This window comes from Colius striatus, chromosome 1, assembly GCF_028858725.1.
Source record: "Colius striatus isolate bColStr4 chromosome 1, bColStr4.1.hap1, whole genome shotgun sequence".
NCBI classification, from domain to species: domain Eukaryota; kingdom Metazoa; phylum Chordata; class Aves; order Coliiformes; family Coliidae; genus Colius; species Colius striatus.
Window position 1 is genome coordinate 61,239,189 of NC_084759.1, and position 25,390 is coordinate 61,264,578.

The 25,390-nt window shown below is 38.1% G+C and overlaps 1 protein-coding gene across 5 annotated transcripts in view; it reads left to right on the forward strand.

Annotated features, from left to right (window-relative positions):
- Positions 1 to 25,390, forward strand: part of TMCO3 (transmembrane and coiled-coil domains 3) — a 39,568-nt gene that overhangs the window by 3,446 nt on the left and 10,732 nt on the right. For 3 of the 5 annotated variants that reach the window (XM_061997093.1, XM_061997111.1, XM_061997102.1), the window contains exons 3-10: positions 557 to 1,099; positions 6,800 to 6,979; positions 12,433 to 12,624; positions 13,412 to 13,540; positions 15,696 to 15,788; positions 16,862 to 17,048; positions 17,997 to 18,114; positions 18,679 to 18,874. In XM_061997093.1, coding sequence (XP_061853077.1) covers positions 653 to 1,099; positions 6,800 to 6,979; positions 12,433 to 12,624; positions 13,412 to 13,540; positions 15,696 to 15,788; positions 16,862 to 17,048; positions 17,997 to 18,114; positions 18,679 to 18,874 — 1,542 coding nt within the window. In that variant the 5' untranslated portion in view covers positions 557 to 652. Of the gene's footprint in view, positions 1 to 556; positions 1,100 to 6,799; positions 6,980 to 12,432; positions 12,625 to 13,411; positions 13,541 to 15,695; positions 15,789 to 16,861; positions 17,049 to 17,996; positions 18,115 to 18,678; positions 18,875 to 19,404; positions 19,460 to 23,666; positions 23,832 to 25,390 lie in introns of those variants that run through there. The other 2 variants (XR_009818812.1, XM_061997118.1) reach the window with 2 other exon arrangements.

Genomic DNA, 25,390 nt, shown 5'->3' on the forward strand with positions numbered 1-25,390 from the left:
AGTTTTGTTGTTAGTTCTTCACTGTAGAAACACTTCTTTCACAAGCATGATATATGATGTAATCTGTTTCAGTTAAGCGTTGCTATTAATTATGTTTTGTATATTTGTGTGTGTTAATGCTTCTGAGGCAGTATAAATAACAAATTATTATGATGCAATTTTTTCCACATAGGTTTGAAAAAATAGGCAGCTTGCTGATAGATAAGAATAATGAGTTTGGGTCCTAGGTTGAAGTACAGCCTATGGCATCGTGGCTTAACATTTTAAATGGCTTTTCTCTCATGTAAGAAGTGTAGATGATTACCATGTGAAGTGACTAAGCTTTCTGTTCAGTGTTTTTAAAATACAACGATATCTAGAAAATAGTCAAGGGGAAAACAAAAATCCATCAGTAACCTTGGGCTGTTTCTTGGTAGCTGTTGGCTGAAGGAGATGGTGTACATTCTATTCAAGGTCATAGTGTAGGACAGTGCAGTCTTAGGTTTGTTTTTCATATTTGTTTGACCTAATGGCCCAATATTATCACATTTGATAACTGATTGGTACTGTCTTGCAGCACGGTATGAGTACTGGAGATGCAAAAACCATGTAGCAGAAAGCTTTGAGAGTTGTGGATTATCAGTTTCTCCCAACAGCAAAAAAAAAGTGAAGAATGAAGGCAACTGGCTTCATTTCCCTATGGACGTTGGTTTCACTGCCTTGTGGCCAGTTGGCAAATCCTGCAGAGCATGAAGATGTAGTAAAGCATGCCATAAAGCTGCACCGTGGGAAAGGAGCTGTTATCACTCAGAGAAAGCAGTGGGTGTTGGAGAGCTGCAGAAAACTGTCTGGCCTTCTTCGCCAAAAGAATGTTGTTCTCAACAAACTAAAAAATGCCATAAGAGCAGTCGAGAAGGATGCAGGACTATCAGATGAAGAGAAACTTTTTCAGGTGCATACCTTTGAAATTTTCCAAAAGGAACTAAATGAAAGTGAAAACTCGGTCTTTCAAGCAATCCATGGCCTCCAGAGAGCCCTACAGGGTGACTACAAAGATGTTGTAAATATGAAAGAAAGCAGCAGACAGCGACTGGAAGCCTTGAGAGAAGCTGCAATTAAGGTTAGTTACCCCATGTTTATTGCTAGAGTATTAATATTCTACTGGTCATTTTAATTTTACTAGAATTGATGTGGTTTCAATAAAAAAAAGTAGATCTACATGAAACATGTACTGTTCTGTTCTTCACAATTGATTTTGAATGAAATATTTGTTCTCATCAGTAAAATTAGAAGTAATTCTGGTGTAAAGCTTAAAACTTACTAGCAATCCATAGTTCTTCCTTCAAAACAAAGCTAGGCACAATCCTAAGATCTATGACAAATATTGTGTTAAAGGGAAAGGAATACAACAAGTGAGTCAGTGCACACAGTGCAGCTGAACTAGATAAGGCAGTGGGATTATCAGAGTGGAAATAATTCAATAAATGGGCAAATTAGTAACTTTTTTTTTTACTTTGAATGAGAATTGCTCAACCCAAACCTACAATTTAAACAGAATGACTTCTTGCCTTTTCCTGTTCATATGAGTGTGGGTAAAATGGATGTGCAAAATATGAGATGACTAGATTTCTCATCTCAGTGTAGCACTCCTAGCCTAAGAAAAGCAGGTTTGAAAAACCAGGCTGGCAAGAGCTGGCTGAGATAACTTTACCAAGAAAAGCACATGTGAGTAACAGTTGAGCACAAGTACTTCATGGAAAAATTGAGTTTCCTATGTCAATGCAGACCTGTTAAGATGTTCATAGTCTACCAGTGTCTACTGGACTTGACAGTGCTCAGACTGTGTACTGAAAATCTCCCACTGAGAGAAAATGTCATTTAATTGATTTGATATTTAAGTTGTGCTTTTCCTTTCTCTGCCTCTCAGCCACTGGAGGAATATATTAAGAATTTTCTTTGTTTTCTGTCTTCTAAAAGATAAGGCTGCCTCTGTGTAAGGGAACAAGATAAGGAAAAAGAAATGAAAATGGGATATAACATCTGAGCTGGCAGACTCTCTAAAAGGCATTTGTTTAAGATGTAGATCGTAACAGGTGAAGATGGCAAGACATTTTGTGCAAGAAAGGTGTATAGTGAATTGTGTCAAGAGAGGCTGGTGGAAGTAGCAGTAAGGGTGCAGAGTTGGGAGACGAGTGGTCTGTGCAGTGAAAATGAAGACTGAGTTGTGACAAATTTGGATAGGAAGTAGCTTGGATCTAGGTGTTTTCCAGTGAAGTGCTCAATATGACTTTGATATTGCTACTTAATGGTAGTGCTAACCTCTGCTGCATAGAAATTGTAGCAATTGTCATGAAAATGACTTGATTTTCCACCTTTTTTTTCTTCCCTGAGAGCTCTTAAAATAGCAAGAGTGAAGCTGTCCAGAATCTTCCTTCTCATTTACCTAATTCTTGATGTTACTTAAAATCACTGAAGTAATCCATCCTTGAACTTGAGAATGGTGCTTCCTAATTTTTCTCATGAAAAGAGGCCCGTGTGTATAATAATGTATCTTAGATGTGTCTTGTCAAAACTTTGCTTCTGCAGAGGTGGATTGTGTGGGCTTCTTTTTATTGTCAGATCAAGATATTTACTTGAACGAGCAATCTTTTACACCTTTCTTTATGTCATGTGAGTGATTATTGAAACAGAATATTTATAGCTCTAACCTTACAATTGTTATATGAAGGGAAACATAGTTGGGAAATGCATACCAGAAATATGAAAACTACATGGGATATAGTTTTTTGGGCTACTTCTTCAGAAGACAAGCATCAGGTCCGATTTTGTTCCAGTTTCACTTTAATGATTACTCTATTAGTGTAGTCATAAGACATCCTTTCTATTTTTTAAACTATTATAGTGGAAAATAAAAATGGCTGTAGAAGACAGTCTCTTCTGTTCATGTTATTCCTGTTGAAGTATTTGGAAATCTGGTGTTAGGATATGTATGATTGCCTGTTCCTTTGGCTGAGGAGGGTTGGGTTGGGGACCTGCTAAGGCAAGCTGGGCACCCAGGGATCCACGGGCCCTGATGAGATGCACCCTGTGTGCTGAGAGAGCTGGCTGATGTTATTGCTATGCCACTCTCCATCACTTTTGAACAATCATGGAGGACAGAAGAGGTGCCTGAGGACTGGAGAAAGGCCAATGTCACTCCAAGCTTTGAAAAGGGCAAGAAGGAGGACCCAGGAAATCACAGGCCAGCTAGCTCACCTCCATCCCTGGCAAGGTGGTGGAACAACTCATCCGGAATGTCATCACTAAACGTATGAAGGAAAAGATGGCTATCAGAAGCAGTCAACATGGATTCACCAAGGGGAAATCCTTTTTGACCAACCTGATAGCCTTCTATGAGTGCATAACTGGCTGGCTAGATGAGGGGAGAGCAGCAGATGTCATCTACCTTGACTTCAACAAGGCTTTTGACACCATCTCCTATAACATCCTCATAGGAAAGCTCAGGCATTGTAGCTTGGATGAGTGGATACTGAGGTGGATCAAGGTGTCTAGAGGCCCCTTCCAACCCCTGACATTCTGTGATTCTGTGACTTCTTGCTGATTCTGTTGCTGGGAAGAGGTATAGTGGAATCATTCATGAGGCTAGAGGTGAGGAACAAGAAGCACAGAAGATAGCTTCTGCCTGCCTTTGCTCCAGGAACTTGTGTGAGGGCTCAGTAAAAGGCAAAAAAAAAATTACTTTTATCAGCTTATAATTTCTTGAGTGCCTGTTACTCAGACATTGGTCAAAAAAGTAACTTGAAAGTACTGCAAAGATGCATCCTCTTCTGAATGTGCTTTTTCATCCCTGATTAAAGAATGGAGTGCAACAGCAACAACGCGTTCTTAACTAGCATTGTCCCAAAGTCTGAATGAATCTTACTTCATTTTGCTCATGTGTTTCTAGGTGTTCCAGTCTCCTGTTCAGTCCACAACCCTTACCTGTGTTGCCTTGCTTAAAAGATTGTTTGGTGTGCCTTGTGATCATATACCTCCAATCCCAGCATGAGTAGGGGAACAGTGTGTGTGCTGTGCTTAGTGTGTAGCAAGCTGTTTGAGAGAGCTTGTCCTTTTCATGGACACTGTTCTCTGTGATTGTCCCACTGTGCTGCCTTGACAGTGGTCTGTAGGTGAAAACAGAGATGCCACTTTTAATAGACTACAGAAACATTTCCCTTTATTAATTAAAGGAACTTAAACTACTATTTCTTTTAAAGTTCTTCTACCTTGATATTCAGAGAAAACTTCTTGCAAATTAAAGTGGTGTTTATTTTTCTGCAGTTTACCTCCAGCTCTGTTTAGCCTGTTTATCTCAGATGACAGAGAAGGCATATTTCAAGCCTTATCTACTAACAGACAACAACAGATAGGAAATGTTTTTCCTTGAGGCTGTATGACAGTGGCTGTGTCTCTTGCTTGTGAGTTGCATAACAACTAAAGCAGTTGACATGGGGCCAAACACTTTAATATTTACGTTTCCCAACTCCAGTTATTTTGGGAACTGGATAATTTTAATCATACTGGTGTAATGATGGAAATTCTAAACACCAACAGAGGGCAATTCTGTGGTTTCGTCAGAATCCAGAGGCATTCATCAGACTGTCAGGATTTTTTAAAAGGGTTAAGCTGCAGTTACAGTCCGTACTGAACATGCTCTTGTCTTGGCATCAAGGAATTGATTATCTGCATGTTCTTGCAGCTTTCAAGGGGAAAAATGTTCATCTGCAATCACATGTGGAGAAGGAGACACTACAGTTATTTAAACATAGGAGTTTAGGACCATTTGAGATGCTCAGGTTATCTAATATCTGTGTGGGGTAGGTAAATAAACCACACAAACTAAGGGAGACCTGTGTTCTGATTTCTGGCTGGGTATGGCAGGGCATCTAAAATGAAGATGGAAACTTGTGGTTTCTGGGAATTCAGTCTGACCTCAAGATTGCTTGTATTGTTTTTGCCCTCCCTGGGTTTTTTTTCCTCCCTTGATAATGACATTAACTCTCCTAAGGAAGAGAGAGAAGAGTCTCTCTCATCTAAATATTCTTAGCATCCTGAATCTAATTGGAAGGAGGAAGCCTGCCATTGTGAATGTTTCACAGAATCACAGAATGGTAGGGGCTGGAAAAGACCTGTGAAGATCATCTAGTCTAACCGCCCTGCTCAAGCAGGTCCACCTAGATCAGGTCACTTTTCTCACTCGTAGTTGTTTTCTTTCTCAACCAGTGCATCTGTAGCAGAATGTGGGCATGTAAAGTAAAGCATCTTTTTTTTTTTCCAAAAAACCCATCAAATTATACTCTCTCAATACACAGTAACAAGTTTGATTATTGCCTTGGTAACTATGTAGAAGATGCAGTGTGAAGTTTAGTCTTGATCAGGAAATAAACCTTTTGTAGTTATCTCTTTGAACCTGAAGCATCCAAAGAGAAATGAAACATCCTAACTTTATCAGGGAAGCTACTGAAATATTGTCACACCATAGCAAACCACATTGGCACTTTTTCTTCTGAAGCCTAGAAATGGGCTTCACATGTTTTGTGGCCAACTGGTCAAGGGAGGTTCTTCTCCCCCTCTGCTCTGCCCCGGTGAGGCCTCATCTGGAGTACTGTGTCCAGTTCTGGGCTCCTCAGCTCAAGAGGGACAGAGAACTTCTGCAGAGAGTCCAGTGCAGGGCCACCAAGATGATCAGGGGAATGGAACATCTTTCATATGAGGAAAGGCTGTGGGAACTGGGGCTCTTCGGTGTGGAGGAGACTGAGGGGGGATCTTATTAACATTTACATGTATCTAAAGGATGAATGTCAGGAGATTGGGACATCCCATTTTTCTATAGTAGCTAGCAACAGGACAAGGGGTAATGGGATGAAGCTGGAACACTAAAAGTTCCACTTAAATATAAGAAAAAAACTATGTCACTGTTCAGGTGAGGGAGCCCTGGCACAGGTTGCCCAGAGGGGTTGTGGAGTCTCCTTTCTTGGAGGTCTTCAAAACCCACCTGGACATGTTCCTATGCAACGTGATGTAGGTAAACCTGCTTCTGCAGGGGGGTTGGACTAGATGATCTCTAAAGGTCTCTTCCAATCCCTACCATTCTGTGATTCTATGATTCTGTGTTGTTCAACAAATTCAGAAGAGTCCCAAACTGAAAAGATGGACAAAATAATTTATTTCCACTTCAAAAAATGCTTCTTGGGAAACAGGAACCTCAGCTAGAGTGCTCGTCTGCTCATCTGTACTGTCTCTCCACAGCTTTTATATTTTTTTTTGTAGCTATTTGAATAATCATTGTAACTTCTAAAAATCATAAACAAACATCTTCCCATGTTTATAAAATGGCTTATAAAATTAAGTTTTGTTGTGTTTTCCTTCCAGTTTGTTTGTTTGTAGCTAGTAAAGCTATGCTTTCAAGGTTATTATGCTTCCCTACTAAAACACCAAGCTCTAAACTTTACATGGCTCTGAAATGTTTCCTCAAAGTAATTCCTTTCTTGTATTTTCTGGATTCTAACCTTGGGGCAGCTCTGGTGTTTAATGGATTAGAAAAGGTGATTGGTGGGTATTTCGGTGAGTATTTTGTTTGGTAGTTGTTTTTCTTGCCCAGTTTCCCTGAAGGAAATTGACACAAGAGAAAGCAATCTTCAAATACCATTATGAAGTCTATATCGCATTTGCAATTTCACTTGTAAGATGCTTTGTGTCAAAAGAAGTGTACATTTATGTTAATTTTTTTCTACTTAAAGGCCTGGCCAGCCCTTTATCTGTGTGTTGTAAAATTCAACAGGAAGAAATGGAATACGTCGAACTGTTAGCAGCAGAAAAACATCAAGTTGAAGCCCTTAAGAACATGCAGCATCAAAACAAAAGCCTGTCAATGCTTGATGAAATTCTAGAAGATGTCAGGAAGGCAGCTGATAGATTGGAAGAGGAAATAGAAGAGCATGCCTTTGATGACAACAAATCTGTAAGTGACGTTTTTAGATTCAGTCTTTTCATTGGAGTGCCGTTTTTAGTTGGTATTTGCACTGTAGGGGTGTTTCTTACACGTTCAATAGTTGATGGGATTTTAGTGACTGTTTTAAAAAAATGAAACAAAAAGCTTTTGCCTCTACATTTGTTTTTACTTCCCCTTAAACAGAAAAGAAGTATTTAGTGGTAGAATGATTGCTTGTTAGGAGTGAGCAAACAGGAATAATTACTCCTTTTTGCTAGTGATTTCTGTGATTTTGAAAGTCCTCCCTGCAGCTGCCACTTTGTGTCAAGTGTGGCCCATCACACAGATACAGCCTGTGAGAGTTACAACATCTTGGTGATGTTTGTGGGGACTGTGATATTTGGACTTTGCAGTATATATAGTTACAATGATAAGCATAGTCTCCACTTTATTTTCCACGTTCATCTTGAGAAAGTTATGGGAGAACAAGAATTCTTGTAGTTGGTTTTCACAGTCTGGGAAAAAATACATTGCTCAAGGTAAGGATCCGAAATGTGTTTGTGAGATTTCTGTCTTCTACTTCTGACTTCCTCTGCTTTTTGTACCTTTACATATTTGCATTGTTCACTGGTTCTATTTTACATGATGGACAGTATCCCTGAAGTGCATAATTTTATTCTAATATCCCATTGTGCCATCCTCAGAGATAGACTCTCTAAATTGGTCTTGTTTGCATAAACACGGGTTACAGTTTTGACTTTCGATAGGTTTTTGTTCATTTGCAGGCTAGTTTTTGTAGTTGTCTTGGGAGAAATTGAAAGCAGTTTTTTGTTTTGTGTACACCAAGTCGCAGCAATTGTACCCGGTGGTGGGCATCCTACTCAGTAGGACTGAGAGCGGGGAAGGGACGAGGTAGCTGGAGTGCCCTCTTCTGTTCCGATGGGGTATAACGGCACGTTTAAGGAAACCGGGAATGAGGTTTCTTCTGCCACACCTGTTAATTGGCAACATGCCAACACATCCTTTTTCTCCACTCTCTCTCCGATGGTTTTCTGTTTGTATCTCTAGTCATGAAAGAAAAGGAATCATGAAAGGCAACCTGGAGGACTGTTTACATCTCCGTCTTTGCAAGCAGCATCTAATGTGTTTTATCTTGGAATACTGGAGCATTAGAACAAAGAAGCCCTAGTAGAATCATCAATAATCTGATAAAAGATACAAAAGCTTATATTAAAATATAATCAAATAGAAAAGTTTAGTAGGTAAAATTGGGGGAAAAAAAAGACTCTGAGCTAACCACTTAATGTGACACAAGAGTATTTGTGCACTGTATTTTGTTGTGTACAACCTGCTGTCAGGAATTTCTCTCTTGGGAAATAAAGTCCTAAGAATAACTGCTTATGCTCATTATGTTCTCAAATGTATTAGTATTTAAAAGCTCATCTGAACCTGTGCTGTCAACTCTTGCTCTTCTGTCGTCGTTTTTTGTCAGTTCCCTTTTGTAAAACTGCACCATAATATCATAGAATCACAGAATGGTAGGGGTTGGAAGGGACCTTTAGAGATCATCTAGTTCAATCCCCCTGCAGAAGCAGGTCCACCTACATCAAGTCACACAGGAACATGTCCAGGTGGGTTTTGGAGACCTCCAGAGGAGACTCCAGACCCTCCCTGGGCAGCCTGTGCCAGGACTCCCTCACGCTCACAGGTGAGAAGTTTTTTCTTCTGTGTAAATGGAACTTTTTGTCTTCCAGCTTCATCCTATTACCTCTTGTCCTGTTACTAGATACAACAGAAAAAAGGGACGTCCAAACCTTGTGACAGGCACCATTCAGATATTTGTAAATATTAATGAGATCCTCTCTCAGTCTTCTCCAGACTAAATAGCTGCAGTTCCCACAGCCTTTCCTCATAAGGAAGATGCTCCAGACCCCTGATCATCTTGGTGGCCCTGCAATGGACTCTCTCCAGAAGATCCCTGTCCCTCTTGAGCTGAGGAGCCCAGAACTGGACACAGGACTCCAGATGAGGCCTCACCAGGGCAGAGTAGAGAGGCAGAAGAACCTCCCTTGACCTGCTGGCCACGCTCTTCTTGTTGCGTCCCAGGATGCCATTGGCCTTCTTGGCCACGAGGGCACATTGCTGGCTCATGTTCAGTTTATTATCAACCAGGACTCCCAGGTCTCTCTCTGCAGAGCTGCTCTCCAGCAGGTCAGTCCCCAGCCTGTACTGGTGCATGGGGTTGTTCCTTCCCAGATGCAGGACTCTGCACTTGTCCTTGTTGAACCTCATGAGGTTCCTCTCTGCCCAACTTTCAAGCCGATCAAGATCCCACTGAATGGCAGCACAGCCTTCTGGGGAATCAGCCAGTCCCAGTTTGGTGTCATCAGGGAACTTGCTGAGAGTATACTCTGTCCCCTCATCCAGGTCGTTGATGAAGATGTTGAACAAGACTGGCCCCAGAACCCATCCCTGTGGAACTCCACTGCCCACAGGCCTCCAACTCCTTTTTGTGCCACTGATCACCACCCTCTAGGCTCTGTCATTCAGCCAGCTCTTGATCCACATCACAGTCCACTCATCCAAGCCACACTGCTTGAGCTTTCTGATGAGGATGTTGTGGGAGACAGTGTCAAAAGCCTTGCTGAAGTCAAGGTAGATGACATCCGCTGCTCTCCCCTCATCTAGCCATCCGGTTATGCACTCATAGAAGGATATTGGGTTGGTTAAACAGGATTTCTTCTTGGTGAATCCATGCTGACTCCCCCTGATAACCATCTTTTCCTTCATATGTTTAGTGATGACATTCAGGATAAGTTGTTCCATCACCTTTCCAGGGATGGAGGTGAGGCTGACCAGCCTGTAGTTTCCTGGGTTGTCCTTCTTGCCCTTTTTGCAGAATGGCGTGACATTGGCTATTCTCCAGTCCTCAGGCACCTTGTCTGTCCTCTATGATTGTTCAGAAATGAGGGAGAGCAGCTTAGCAACCAAATCAGCCAGTTTCCTCAGCACTTCATGACCTCCCCTTTTCTTCTGGTGGACAGGATGGAAGAGAAAATAACTTGTGCCTCCCTACTCTTCACTTACTCCCCCAGGGTTTTAAAATCCTTGGTTCTGGAGATATCATGCCTCATTACATCATTACATCATTCAGCCTTATTTCAGGATAAGGGGACAGTAGCCCACGTCCCTGATGAGCTGTGGCACTCAGCCACATTGCAGACTTTGGCTCCCAGCAGGCAGCACACCTCACGTGACACCTTTTCCGATGGACAGATGGGTCTCAGTGCCTCTTAGCAATGAGTCACCCATGACAAGCACTCTGTTGCCTCTTTTTGCAGTGCCTATTACCTGTTTCTGGTGGAACAGCTGATGGTGAAGTATTTGCTGGGTTTTCCCCTTCTGGACCTTGCTTGTTTATATCCACACAATGTATGGTTTTTATGTATATTACACAGAAAAAAAACCCAGATTTTTTTCATAATTGTTTTAATCTTACAAACATTTTTTTTTTCTAATATTATTTTTGACCTAGACTGTGAATGCCACTGAATGAGGAATCCATTTATCCAGTTTTGTTGCTTTAAGTGGTCTTTGATGCATTTTTAATTCAGATACAGAGAAGTTTGCCTAGATTCCAGATGCACAAGCTACTAAGTACAAAAGCACATAAAAAAAATGCTGTATTAATTTGGACTTCCAGATCTTCCAAGTGCATGCTTCACTGCTGATGTATTCTATAAGATAATTTTGTTTAGTGAACACTGTCGCTGATGTCGTAACGTTAAGTTCCCAAGAAGATACTAGAACAGATGTTGGCTTATTAGCATTTTGTTTTTTAAGCAAAGTAATAGTAATTTGCAAGATGGGGCCACTGCACTGAATAATGAAATCATTCCACAGTGAAAGTCAGTGTAAAGTATGTTTATTATTGCAAAGCAAACATTTAACGGCAAGCGCGAAGCTCAATTCTAGTATCTCCAGCATAGCAAAAATGACAGAAAAACAGTAGGATTGGGCACTTACTGTGTATTCTGATTAGAAACAGTTCTTCGTGTTTACTGGTTATAGGGAAGTTTTTCTTCTTTGCTCCAATATCGTGAGAATAGTTTGCATGTACGTGGTATGCAGCTGCTCCTGCTTTCTTCCATCAGCTGAAAACAGGAAAACATGGTTTGATGTCTTAGACTTGTCAATCGACATCTCATTCTGGAATGCAAAATAGTCTGGTAAATGGGGAGCTTAGGAAAGGAAAGGCAAAGCATATATAAAAAGATAGATTTGGGGCAAAAAAGGGTGAAAAAACAACTTTGCTAATGCATAAAAAGAAAACAATCATCAGCCTCTTGCTCCAATGGCTAAAAATGCCGATCGTTAAAGCAGTTATTTTATGCTTCTAAGGAATTCTGCAAAGTTCATAATTTGTCTCAAATTTCTTTATTTCCCCTCTTCTTAGTGACTTCCAATTCTTTAGAGGCCCATTATATTGCACGATGCACAAAAACAGGGAAAGAGATCATTCCCACAATGAAAGTGATGATTTAATTCTACATGCACATTCACACACATGCAAATGGAAGAAGTGGAAGAAAATGATAAAAATTGCAGGTTAAATATTGAAAATGCAATGTTTATCTGAACAGTTTGGGGAAAAGTGCTGGTGAATCAGCAAAGGAAAATAGGAAGCTGTTTTATAGACAGCTTATGTGAATGCATTTCTTCATTAAATTGGGGAACTGTGTGGGCAAAATATGCCAATCCATAAAAGTTGAATGTTTTGTAGTCAGTCATTGAAATAACAACAGCCTACTCTCTTTACTGGAGTCTAAAAGAAGTATTAGCCTTAACAGTTTATGAATATTGTTAAAAGCTGCTTTATTTAAAATATAGTGAATAATGAAATCATCCTAGCATCTTCCACTTTGTAATTGCAGACACTCATGTCAGAGCTAGGTAGAAACAGTTCTTACCTTCATTCCTTCAAATTTCCAGGACAGTGACTTTTTCTTGACTTGGAATACAGTCATTATTTCAGATTTTTGTGAACTGAATATCACATTTGTAATTTCTAATTGTTTTTGTTTGAGGGAATAAAATGTTATGTTTCAGTGTAACTTTTTGTGTTCTAAATGTGATAAATCTTTAAAAAAAAAGGAATTGGATTAAATGCAACTTAAAACACTGACTTGGAATTTTACAGCTTTTAAAGTCTGTCTCTATATTTTTTCATTGGACATCTTGTTTAAAGAAGTCTGGAAAACCCCTTATTTTTAAAATGTAAAGCAAATTATAGCCTTTTCTGTCATGGGTACCAGGTTCTGATAAAAAGACTGAAAGACTTCTTCGAGAAGAAACTGCAGTATTTTTAGTCAGTGTCAAGAAATTCTGGATTAACTTCAAGCACAGCTAATAGTCTTTCACTTTTCACTGTGTGCTTCATTGACATACCTCCCCATTTTTTTGGTGTTATTTGCTTTCTACAGGTGAGAGGTGTAAACTTTGAAGCAGTTTTAAGGGTGGAAGAAGATGAAGCCAATTCAAAGAGAAATGCTTCAAAGAGAGAAGTAGAGGATGACTTAGGTCTTAGTATGCTTATTGATTCACAGAACAATCAGTATATCCTTACCAAGCCCAGAGATTCAACCATTCCTCGTGCCGATCATCATTTCATAAAGGTAATCATTTTAGAGACCTTCTTGTCTTTTGGCAAGATTTAATGAAACTAGTTTGCCTGCCGGTGCCCTGTTTGATTGGATTGAATGTAGTTTCAGGATTTGTCTCCCTAAAGTCACCCTGGCATTCATGATTCCCATGTCTATTGGTGATATGGCCAATGTGTTCCTTACTGCTAGTGTAGTCTTTGCAAGACTGATTATGGTGCTGCATGAAACCACTCTGGTTTTATTTGATTGAACTTTAGTTGCACCTTCGGGGCAGCATCATTTCTCTCAGACTGCACAGTGTTAAAGCAAGCCTCTGCTGTGTCTGATAAGCCACTTGCATGTTGTCACTAAAGAGAATTTATCTGTTCATAAGCATGGATTTTTTTGTATTTTTGCTTCATGAAAAATAACTGGATTGTGACTTTTTTAATAAAAAATCAAAATGGATCTGTTTCACCCCTTTGTTTTAATGTAAAGTATCATTCCACCCACAATTCCCCAGGAAATGGTCTGCTTCCTACAATGTATTTGAAATACCTAATAAATTGATCAAAAGTCCCCAAAGCTACCAATTACATAAGGTCAGCACCTCATCTGCTTCATCTGCAAAACTGCAGTGCTTACACCTACAACAAAGTAAGTGTTCAGGTTAGTTTACTGAAGTTGCAGTTTCTTTTCACAGGCAGTATTCTACATGTAATTTTACAATGCTAGTTATATTTTGAAAGATAATAGTCTTTAGTTTCATCACATGTGTGTTTCCTTTATATTAATGTATTTGTAAATCTTATATGTTTAGGACATTGTGACAATAGGAATGTTGTCTTTGCCATGTGGCTGGCTGTGCACAACAATAGGATTGCCAACCATGTTTGGGTATATCATCTGTGGGGTACTCTTAGGACCATCAGGGTTAAATAGTATCAAGGTAAGTGTGCAAGTGTCTTCATGACTGATTTAATTTGTTGAAAAGTAGTTTAAAAGTAGTTTTAAAAGAATGTGGTTGGGACATCCCTTTTTGCTATAGTAGCAAAAGGACAAGGAGCAATGGGATGAAGCTGGAACACAAAAAGTTCCACTTAAATATAAGAAAAAACTATTTCACTGTTCAGGTGAGGGAGCCCTGGCACAGGCTGCCCAGAGGGGTTGTGGAGTCTCCTTCCTTGGAGGTCTTCAAGACCCACCTGGACGTGTTCCTATGCAACCTGATCTAGGTGAACCTGCTTCTGCAGGAGGGTTAGGCTCGATGATCTCTGAAGGTCCCTTTCAACCCCTACCATTCTATGATTCTATGGTGTTCTAAAAAAATAAGAGTCCCCAAACCTAGACTTTTACAAAAGGAGGTCTTAAAATGTTATATCTTTTGAATCACTTTATTTTCAGTGTTTTCCTCCTGTATAACCATGACATAAGCAATCGTTGAAAGTTAAAGCTGAAGGTTGGGTGTTGTGGAGCTTTTTAGTTTGTGTTTTTTTTCTTTTTAACAAGGAAACATCACATTGGAGATCCAAATTATTTAAGTGACATCAAATGTTCAGAAACTTGCAAAATGTCAGTGTTGGTAGTGCAGAAAGTGTTTAAAATAAGTAGTTCCCTGAATAGCATAGCTTGGCTTCCCAGAGTGTTAGTTTTCATCTTGGTAGCTCTTTCATCTGTCCTAGTCACCCTAATTCTTTTCCAATCACCTACCCACATTCCTGAAGTCACTTGAACCTTCCTATCACCATCATTCCTGAAGTCACTTGAACCTTCCTAGCTCCATCACGTGTGCCCTGATAACTAGCTCCTGTGAAACCATGGGCTGTGGTTGGCTAGACACGGCACAGGTTTTGGTCAGTGGTCTGGTGTGCATTAACAGATTGTTTAGCCAGCAGGCAAAACAGAACACAGAGTAAGGTTGCACCATAATGTCTGATTAAGTCTGTCACATCGATCCCCACATAACTGCTTGGATATTCCTGTATTTGCAACCTCTGCTCTTACGTGGACTTGAGTTGCAAATGACTATTGGGCTCAAAACTAAGTAGAGATGAGTAGAAATTGTAAGATTTTTGGCAGCCTTGAATTGGAAGAGAAGACTGCAAGTACTGCACTTTCAAATGTTCATGTTCTAACATTTAGATTAAATAATAGCCTTTGTCCTATACGTGTCCTTACAGGTTGAGAAGATCAGGAAAGCTTGACCACTTAGACTGAGTTTGTAAACTTGGCATTTAGAAAAAGATTCAACAATGAATTGTCAGAGACTTACACTGAGAGAGGTTTCTTTAAGCACAGTTTCTTAGTGAGTTGCCTACTTCTTTTGAAGTTCTGATTAAACATTATTCATCTGGATAATGTTCATGTTGACTGGGTCTCTTTCATATGCTCTCTCCTTTTGTCTCTTCTGTATTTCATAAAAGAGTTAAATGTTGGAAGGACTGAGGAGACAGGTAGATTCGGATGTCAGGTAGATTTTGATGTGTCAGGTAGCTTCCATCTCCACTTCTCTATGATTGATGTTACATCTTGTCCCCTTCTACTCTGGACTGTATATACCTAGAAAAGAAATGTTAGTTTTTCTGTTGTGACAAGGAAGACAACCACTTTCCTTGCTGTTGCATCCTTCTCTCTGAAGTGGAAAGGCTGGCAGCTGTAGTGGTCTGAGAGATGGCTATATGGAGTCTGTAGGATGGAGAGCAAATCCTGTGTGACCTGCTCTGGCTGCCAGAGTAGGGGTTGGGCTAGATGATCTTTTGAGGTCCCTTCCAACCCTTAAGAGCCAGAAGTAACTTTTGGAATGCAAGTCTTAGGGGTTTAATATACATTAATATACATAAAATGTAACCTATTTATTTTCAACAAGCAAGCAAGTAAGCAAACTTAGCTAGATCAACACATGTGTGCAGTTTGGGTGACCAGCACTATCCAACCAAATTATCTAGTAGCAGCCAGGTCACAGGAAAAACGTTTGAAGCCTGAAGATACTGTCATATGACTAACAAGTGAACTAGCTACAGAAATATTATAAGAAACAATTTGTTTTGTAAGTGGACTTAGAAACTGTAAATAGACTGTGCATTGATTTTAATTTTTTTCTTAAGTCTATTGTACAGGTGGAGACATTAGGAGAGTTTGGTGTATTCTTCACCCTCTTTCTAGTTGGTCTGGAATTTTCTCCTGAAAGATTAAGAAAGGTATTTTTGTGTAACACCTCTACATTACAGGATTTAATTGCTAATGTTCAAGCTATCAGTTATATTTCAATTTTTACACTCTCCTTATAGTATACTATTGTAATTTTGTACATTTCTGAAACGAAAAATATGACATTAGCTTCTTCTCTTTAACTCTTTGGAAAGAACAGAGTGCATTATTTATTTGGTGTCTCCAGAAACACACTTTGCTATTCCTCTTCATTTTAGTAAAACAATTTGATTACTAAAAAAAAGTTGGCAATCCATCTCTGCTTAAACATACAGTAACATGCAGTTGCTGTTATGGAGTGTCCAGTGATGCTTGCCAGTCCTGTTATTAAAGAAAAAAAAAGAGTTTAAGTGCTACATACTGAATTGATGACACATGATGATGTACTGGTTAATAAACTGATTCTGCAAGTATGTTAGCAGAGTCTGGAATATTACACGATGTGGCCCTCGGGGTTCTGCAAAGAGGTACAAGTTTCTTTTGGTATTAATTAAAAAACAGTTATAAACCAGCTAGAATTTCAGTAGTGGAAAATATTGCTGCAAAATATGTATGCATGTAAAGAGTTGCATTGTGTGATTTGTTCTCAAACTGATGGTTGTGAGTTCATGGGACCCTAAAAGCTTTGGTTGAAAAGTGTTAATGAACATTCAGCTTAATCTGCTATTTCTAGTCTATCTAGAGTCAAAGGTAAAAATCAGTAATTCAAGGGTTCCTAAACTGTAATTGTAAATTGTTACTTCAGAATGGTGTGCTCACTAGTGTAGAGCAAGCTGTGGGTGTTTATGATGGTCTCTACTATGCCTGTTTTTTTCCCCACCCTTAATTTGTCTGTGACCTTGGGGAAAATTACCTGATTTCCAGTAATGAGCCTTTTGGCATAGAACATTCTCTACTAGGTGTAATAACTACAGAGTATAGGATGACAGTCTGTTATTTCCGTGGCCCAGCAATGTAGCCCCAAATCGTACATCTTTAACTGCTTATTTGCACTGAAAATAATAACTTATCAATGAGAAAAGTGTCATCAGACTTTATCATATGAACTTGTTTTCTTCCCAAGGTATGGAAAATATCTTTGCAAGGACCCTGCTACATGACAGTTCTGATGATTGCCTTCGGTTTACTATGGGGACACTTGCTCCAAATTAGACCAACACAAAGTGTCTTCATTTCAACTTGTTTATCTTTATCAAGCACACCACTGGTGTCAAGATTTCTTGCAGGTAGCGTTCGAGGTGATAAAGAAGGTAGGTATGATTTTTAAATATGGACTACCATAGCACTTGCAATCAAATTTAAAAGACGTTGACTTTGTAATACTACAAAAGAAACTAGTTAACAACTGAAATAGGACAAAGCAAAACTCACTGTTTGTGACCATCGTTCTTTAACACAGCCCAATCTGTGTGTATTCCTGTTGTGATGTGCATCTGCTATTTACATAGCCAGTCCTCTTTGGAGAAAGATGGTGTAGCCCATTCAGTACTCTCCATGTTAAAGAGTTCACTGAGGGTCTGGAATTCTTCTGCTTTTTAAGAGGTTACCAGGTTAGATGATTACTACCAGTCTGTCATCAGGGTAGAAAGGCTAGTAGTAACAAAATAATTAAATCATTCACATCCATCTTCATCAAACTAAAAGCAGCTCAGATAGTCTTTCATAGCTAACAGCCCTTCAAGTAAGTACCTTCAAGTGCCATATTGCTAGTTTCTCAAAGACTTCCAAATATTTTCTTTCAAAAGTTTTGCCATCCTGCTTTCTTTCACTTAAACCTCTCTCTCACGTACTGCATGAAAGTTCTCCCCGCTCCGTAGAATATTCATATTCTAATGCTTAAACTCAAAGGGTTTATTTTAGACATGCTGTCTGTTATTCCAAAGACTAAAGTCTTCAGTAAAGGAATACCAATAAAAGCACAACTAGTGCTTAACTGCTAAGCAAAGTCTGTATTTTTATGGTATAACAGAAGCTTCATATGAATATTTCATTTCTATTTTTAACATATCTTTATGTGTATGTATTTTAATTTACTTACTGGTGGGGAAAGAAAGAAGCAACAGCATGCTTTGAATGACCTCACCTCATCAAGAACTATACTTAGCCTCTATTTGATTAAGATATTTCTAGGTTTCTGAGCATTGCGAGCATTCATAGATTCTGATGGATGTTTCCATTACTGCTTTATTGGTGTACAGGGGATATTGACTACAGCAGCGTACTACTCGGCATGTTGGTGATGCAGGATGTGCAACTTGGTTTATTTATAGCTGTCATGCCTACTCTTATTCAAGCAGGAGTGAGCACGTATTCCAGGTAAAGAAAAAAAGTTATTGTATGTGTCTTTACCCTCAGCCCCTTATGTAGATTGCAATTATGAATGTGAGAGCACTACAGTTTGTGTCAGTTCTATGAAAAATATACACTCTATTCTGTGAGTTCCCTTTACTATTTGTATTTAACATATTGTATGAGGATATTCTTTCTGCTCTAGCTGCCATAGTCCTGTCCAGTACTTCAAATCTGCAGTGAAAAGTTTGTGATTACAAAAAAAGAAGTGAGTTTCTCCAGTTATTTTGTTCCCACAAGACATATTCTGACAAAGACTGTGCAATAGTATTATTAAGCCCGATGGCTCATCTTGAAGATTGGTCAACAAAAATCTGTTTGAATGAACATGGAAATAAATTCTAGGCTGTAGAAGAGATTGCTGGGCACTCCACATATTTAGTATTTGTCTTGTTTACTAATGTATCTAAATATCTCACTGCAGCTACTCAGTTTGAACATCTGTGGAATTAGATCTTTTTACTTAAGGGGAACTGGTTGAGAGGCATGAGTGCACTTGAAAGAAATGTTTTGTTTGTTCTTCTCTTCCAGCATTTTCAAGGAAATACTGAGAATACTGATATTGATTGGCCAAATTCTCTTTTCTCTGGCTGCTGTTTTTATTATGTGTCTTGTTATAAAGACTTACCTCATAGGACCATATTATCGCAAGTTGCATGTGGAAAGCAAAGGGAATAAAGAAATCCTCATTCTAGGAATAACTGCATTCATCTTCCTTATGTTAACGGTAATCTTTTAAATTCATAAAACATTTTGATACACTTGGTAGTTTATTGCATCAGTGTCACAAAAGCCATCGCATTTTCTGTTACCGCCTACCCACGTACCTCTGGAGTTAATTTGGTTTTAAAATGTCTGTGCATTTGGAGTTTGTTTTAAAACAATTCAGGCATTACAGCATAGATGAGTAAGAAGAGATAGAATTTGAATGTCAGTCAGCTGACCTTCTGCCAGTAACCTTTAAAGGATCATGATCCCAATTTTAGTTTTGGGCTACTTCATGCATTTCAAAATAATTCAGGATGGGTTTTGAGATGCTCATGATCGCTGATTGTGACACAAGTTTCTTTTCAATAGCATATTCTTAACATGGTTTTTAGTATAAAATATTTGCTTTTTCTTTTGGAGATAAACAGTTTGGGATGAAGTTGAGAAAGCAGTGAAATGCCTTAAGGTTCATAGATTTTGATATCCCTTTTGGGTTTAGTTCATTTCCCTCTGAATCTCCCTTCTATTTGTTTCTATCTCACATTTCAGCCCTCTGAAAAACTATTCAGCTGGAGAACAGAATGTGACAGATGCTGATAATGTTGTGGGTTTGAAACTCCATTATCCTGGATGTGCAGATTGTCGTGTCCTCTGAGAATTTCTGAGAAAAAAATATCCCAAAAAGTTCCTATGCATGCATCTTTTTTTTTCTATGGGTATTTGCTTAATTATCATGAGTTCAACAGAGAAAGCTTTACAACTGCTTGATTTCTGTTGTGGTTAAAAATACCATCTCTCTAAATGGCTATTCATATTCTAAATGTGTCATCTAATCAGAGAAGGAGCAAAACTAGTTTCTCCCTTTTACTTTCTAATAAGCAGACATAACATTTGTAGAACAACTTCAATAAGAAACAACCACCAAACCACAAAAGTTGCATAAAGTATTAAGATATCTAGAAGCAGTCTTACTTTCATTAAAAAGATGACCTACATAAACAGACCTGAGTTGGGTGTATTGTGCCCAAATTACCTATCCAATATGCAAGGAGTTTGTCTATATGACTTTACATAATATATGTGTATATACAAACCTGAGGGAGAGTATCCTTGAGTGTGTTGGATTCATACTGCAAAACCAGAATGCTTCATAAGCATGGAAAGCGTTTGTGAAGGAGCAAGTTTTTATTTACTTTCAGTGAAAATAATTTTCCTTTTAAAGTTGATAAATAATGTATCAAATGGAACAGTACAAAGGATACTGCATGTAACCTCAGTAAACCAGTTGAGATGCTTGATATATAGCGACACATTCATTATAGTAGTGATACAAGTTGTGGTTTGAGCACAAAGACTTTAAAAAAATCTCCTAAACAAAATGAAAACAGAACAAAAAAGTATTTGGCCCAGTTGAACAGCTCAAGAAAAAAATCTTCTGGAGCACAAATTTTAATTGATTTAGATGCCCTACTATGTCAAGAATGAAAACATGGAAGATGGCAATCTAACTTGAAAAAACACGTTGCATATATTTGGAAAGGATAAACTAAAGTTTTTGAGTGCCAGGTAGAAAAATGATTAAACTGTCATGGACCCTGCAAAGATCTTTCTCTTTGGAAAACCAAGTGTAAAGATTGACAGAGTTTGTGTAATTATCTGCAAATATAAAAGTTTTCATCTGGTGTAATTCTAAAAAAGCTTTTGAAATTGTAGATTGAGGAATAAGAGAGTCCGTAGTTTAGTGGCCTAAATCAAAGATGACTCCGCTTAGAGAACTTGAGAGATGTTTTTAAACAAAATATTTTAACACTCTATATGGTACGTGAGCTACTCTGCAGGTCACGTCCTTTCCAATATGTGACAAAGGAGGTAGGAATGATATGATATTCCTGCTTCATGCATACAGTTACAGGCATACAGTTGCTTGTAAAGTGCTTCAGTGTTGAATGGATTTCTGGGGTCCACATAAATTTATCCTGTATTGGGGTTCATCTGTAACACTTGTTATTTATAAACTTAATTTATTTTACTTTAAACAAAAATTTAAATCATTTTCCTAGGTTTGAAAATCTCAGATGACAAATTAAAGAAGAATTGGTATTTTTTTACCACTAAGGGCAAATTCTATTTGGAAAACAAGAGGGAGAAGGGTTATCCTGTCAGTTGAGGAACTTTCCATATGGAAGTGAATTCTGAGCATTTCTGAACTGCTTGGCTCATTTAGATAGCATTAAAACTCATTAAATCTGAAACAGGATCTTAAATACATATCTTCTTGATAAAGTAACTTAGAATAAAAAAGACACAACAAATCTCAAATATGAGATATTTTACCAAAATTTGGATCTTAAGATTACAATCTCTTTCTATTTCTAGGTATTCTCAGAAGTAACTGAAATGCTCCTCTCATTGCCCTTTGACTAGTTAGGCAGATCAGGTCAGGGGATTTCTTGAGGGTATTGATCAACAGCTGGCTGAACATGAGACAGCAGTGTGCCCAGGTGACCAAGAAGGCCAGTCAGAGCCTGACTTGTATTAGAAATAGTTGGCCACTAGGATCAGGGAAGTGATTGTCTCCCTGTATTTGACACTCATGAGGCTGCAGCTTGAGTACTGTGTTCAATTTCAAGCCCCTCAGTCCAAGAAAGACGCTGAGGTGCTGAAGCATGTCCAGAGACAGGCAACGAAGCTGAAGAAGGGTCTGGAGAACATGTCTAATGAGGAGCAGCTGAGGGAGCTGGGGACGTGTTTAGTCTGGAGAAGAGGAGGCTGAGTGGAGTGGTGATCATTCCCTGTAACTACCTGAAAGGAGGTTGTAGCATGGTGGGGGTAGGACTCTTCTTCCAAGCAATGAGTGATAGGAAAAGAGGAAATGGGCTCAAGTGGTGCCAGGGGACGTTTAGATTTGCGATTAGGAAGAATTTTTTCATATGGAGCGTTGTTAAACACTGACACAGGCTGCCCAGGGAGGTGGCGGAGTCACCATCCCTGGAGATATTTAAAAGATGCATAGAGGAGGTGCTGGGGGACATGGTTTAGTGATGGGCTTGGCAGTGTGAAGTTAGTGGTTGGACTTGATCTTAAAAATCTTTTCCAACCAAAATGATTCCATGATTATGTCAAAAGACAATCCTATAAAAGTCTAGCTGACTTTGAGATACACTTGTGTATCTTTCAGTCATATACTTTTTCATCAGTAACAAAGGATTGATAAATCATTATATCCATTTCAGCAACTCATTTTCAAATTTTAATACTTGATGTGAGGTTTTTTTGTTTGTTTTTTTTTTTTTTAATTGGTAAACTGTTTTCCTGATTTACAACATAAAGAGCAAATCTAGCTTACTGTTTTAAATAGAACCGTTTAGGATTGATAGCCAAAAGCTGGTACTTTTATGTCAAGCTGAAGAACATGTCGTACGTCAGCCAGATTGTTCACTGGTGTAATGTTAGTTTTTCATGTTCTGCATGTACAGAAACATTACAAGCAAAATTGTTTTAAATGCTAATCCTAATAATGAACTGCTGCTTTTAGATCTCTTCAGGGCAACATTATTAATATTATTATTAATGAATATTATTAAGAAACTGGAAAAAAATCCCTACCTGACCTGACAAGAAGGACAGCAGTTACATTTACATGTTTATAGGACTGTGCATATGCATGGAGGGATGAAGTGGCTTCAAATTTGTGTGCATTATGCTTAACCTGGGATGATGGCAGCAAACAAAGGAAATATGCCAACTTGCTTTCTATACCAAAAAGAGGAAAAGAAAATGTAGTTCTGTTATTATAGTGTTTTATATATGAAAATGTACTTTTTTTTTTTATACATACATGCATTAGGAATATCATTCCTTGTTTGCTTGGAGTACTTCTCAATGGCTCATAACCTGCTTATGAACCCTCTTTTATCAATTAGAAGGAGAAGATTAAGAAGGAACTGTAATCTCAAATATTCTAGTTAATTATTTAATAAAATACCATTGAAACGGAGTTTATACAAGGCTTTCTAAAACTTGTTTCCATTTCCTTTAAGATGTACTTCTTTAAAATGCAAGCTTAGAATTCACCTCTTTACTCTTGGGCAGATTTAAGTTATTAAAGCCTGAAAATCTAATACATTTGTTTCCATCAGGGATTTCTGTAATTTTAGTGGCTTATTATATTCATTAAGATTATATGGTGATTAAAGAGTAGCAATAAGACACACATTATTAGAGAAATTAGGCAAAACAACTGCTGAACAAATGGTTGAAATTCAGCTAAAACATGTTAAAGCAATAATGTTTATGTCTTTATTTATTGCTATGGTAGAACATTTGAACATTAATATTCTAGTGAAAGTAAAGCAATCTTTCCTGAATTAAAGTAAAATGGAACCTTTGAAAACAAATGAAAACTAAATTGTAGTGGGAAAAACTTTTAAATTGACAAAACTTCAAATTTCATTTGGGCTAAGAAAGCTTTTTTAATGCAGGAGTTGAGAAAAGGATAGTGAAGAGCCCAGAGATTAGTAGTTTTTAGCCCCTGTTTGGTAAAGGCAAAACATAAAAGATGATGCAAGCAGAGGGAATACTAGATGCAAAATACTTCCCAAGTTTTGCTATATGAGAAATTCTGCTGAGAATGCCTTCCAGTAAAACAAACTCTCTCCCCTGTGTGTATGTGAATGCACACCCACACATTATTTATAATAAACCCTGATGCTACAGATTTAATGTAGGAAATGTATCCACTTATTGGTAATATTATTGGACAACTGTAGAACAGTATGCAAATAGTAAAAGGAGACTCTATTTAAATCTAGGTATAAACAGGTTTCCCAGGGAGAGTTTGAAATCCCCTTCTCTGAAGACTTTTAAAACTCACCTGGATGCATTCCTGTTTGACCTGATCTTGGTGGACATGCTTTAGCGGGGAGTTGGACTTGGTCTCTAGAGGTCCCTTCCAACCCCTACCATCGTGTGATTCTGTACGTCTGAGGAACAGACTGGAGGAGGGGTAATGGGGTTGAGAAAATAATGTTTGGTTTAGTTCTTTTCTTGCCCTCTGATGCAGTTCATGCTTTTCTGTGTGTAGAATGACCTATAGATTTTATAGATGTGAAGTTGTACGCAGTACCAAGGCAGTAGACAAGAAACAGCAAAACTTGCTTTATATCTACCCTTGAGCATACATTAGCTTGCCATAGAGTGAAGGAATGGCATGTTTTTATGCTATGGGAACAAACTCAGATAGATATACAGTTTGTTCCAGTTACATCTGATGATTTCTGAACAAGCATCTTTCCTTTGCACTTAAGTTGCTCTTTGCTTTGATCAGTGATTCTCATAACAGTACAGTATCAGGCAATTCTGATACAAGAGATGGTAAATCTTTTGTGGTAGCCTAACAGATGTGCATGGGAATACTTAAAATATTAGTTGTAAGAATCTTGATCTGAAGTTCTGTTGTAAGCTGTAACACTTAAGTGATGGTGATGCTGGGATTATAGCTGAAGGGTAAAAAAAAATTCCAACTTTATTTGAGGAGGCTATGCTGGATCTTAATCACACTTAAGAGGTTGTGATTGTTTTAAAACAACTAGTGTGTGATTGAGCAGAACTTAAATGTTTCCTTTTCGTAACTGTTTCCTTTATTGTATTCATCTTTGGTAATTTTAAAGCCTTTTATAGACATTTCCTTCTTCCCTTTTACAGTTTCAAACTCTGGTTAAAAGCACTGAAATCCCCTTTGTTTTCAAGTAAGAGTAACAGTAATATTATTTTGTTGGTTTTGCCTGATCAGCAACTATTTGCATTAGTTAACAGAAGAGTTTCATTTTCTTAAATTATTGACTGGTAGCAAAAATGGAGTTACGTGATGAGCATTCAGACATTAATACTTCAATGCACAGAAGCTGGGAGTTTGTTTTTAAGTGGCATTTAGCTTGGAGATTTGTTTATTATTATTTGTTTATTGTTTGTTTATTGCTCTTCTCCATTAATTTCAAGTCACTCAAGTTTTAGCTTCATACTTTACACTGTTTTAGATATGATGAATGTTGTCCATAAAAGTACCATGGTGTATTGTTGCTTAATCTAAACTAGCATGGAATTAAGGCTTCAGTTTTAAATGTTCCATTAATATAAATAGTGTTGCCCTTTCTTGGCAAGATGACCATCTGCAGCAGCATGATTTTAAAGTAATTACTTTAAAACTTACTGTATACTGACTAAAAATGCTGCTTGCTTTTTTTTAAATGTCCTGAGCGTTGCCTTAAGTAGTTGCTTTGGTTTTTAGTTTGGTCTCTTTACTTATGTTTCATCTTTTCCTTCTAGTACCGTATTCAAATAATAAAGAAGAATGAATCAGTCTGAATTCTTTCAAACAAATAATGTTTCATTTCAGCAGTGTACTTCGCATGCTTAAATGCATCCCGATTCAATAAAGCACACAGGCACATTTAAGTCCAATTTACAATAATAAAATGTCATTTGTGCCTGGGACTTTTGCTAAATTGAGACTGTTCTCTCAAATGATAAACTTATA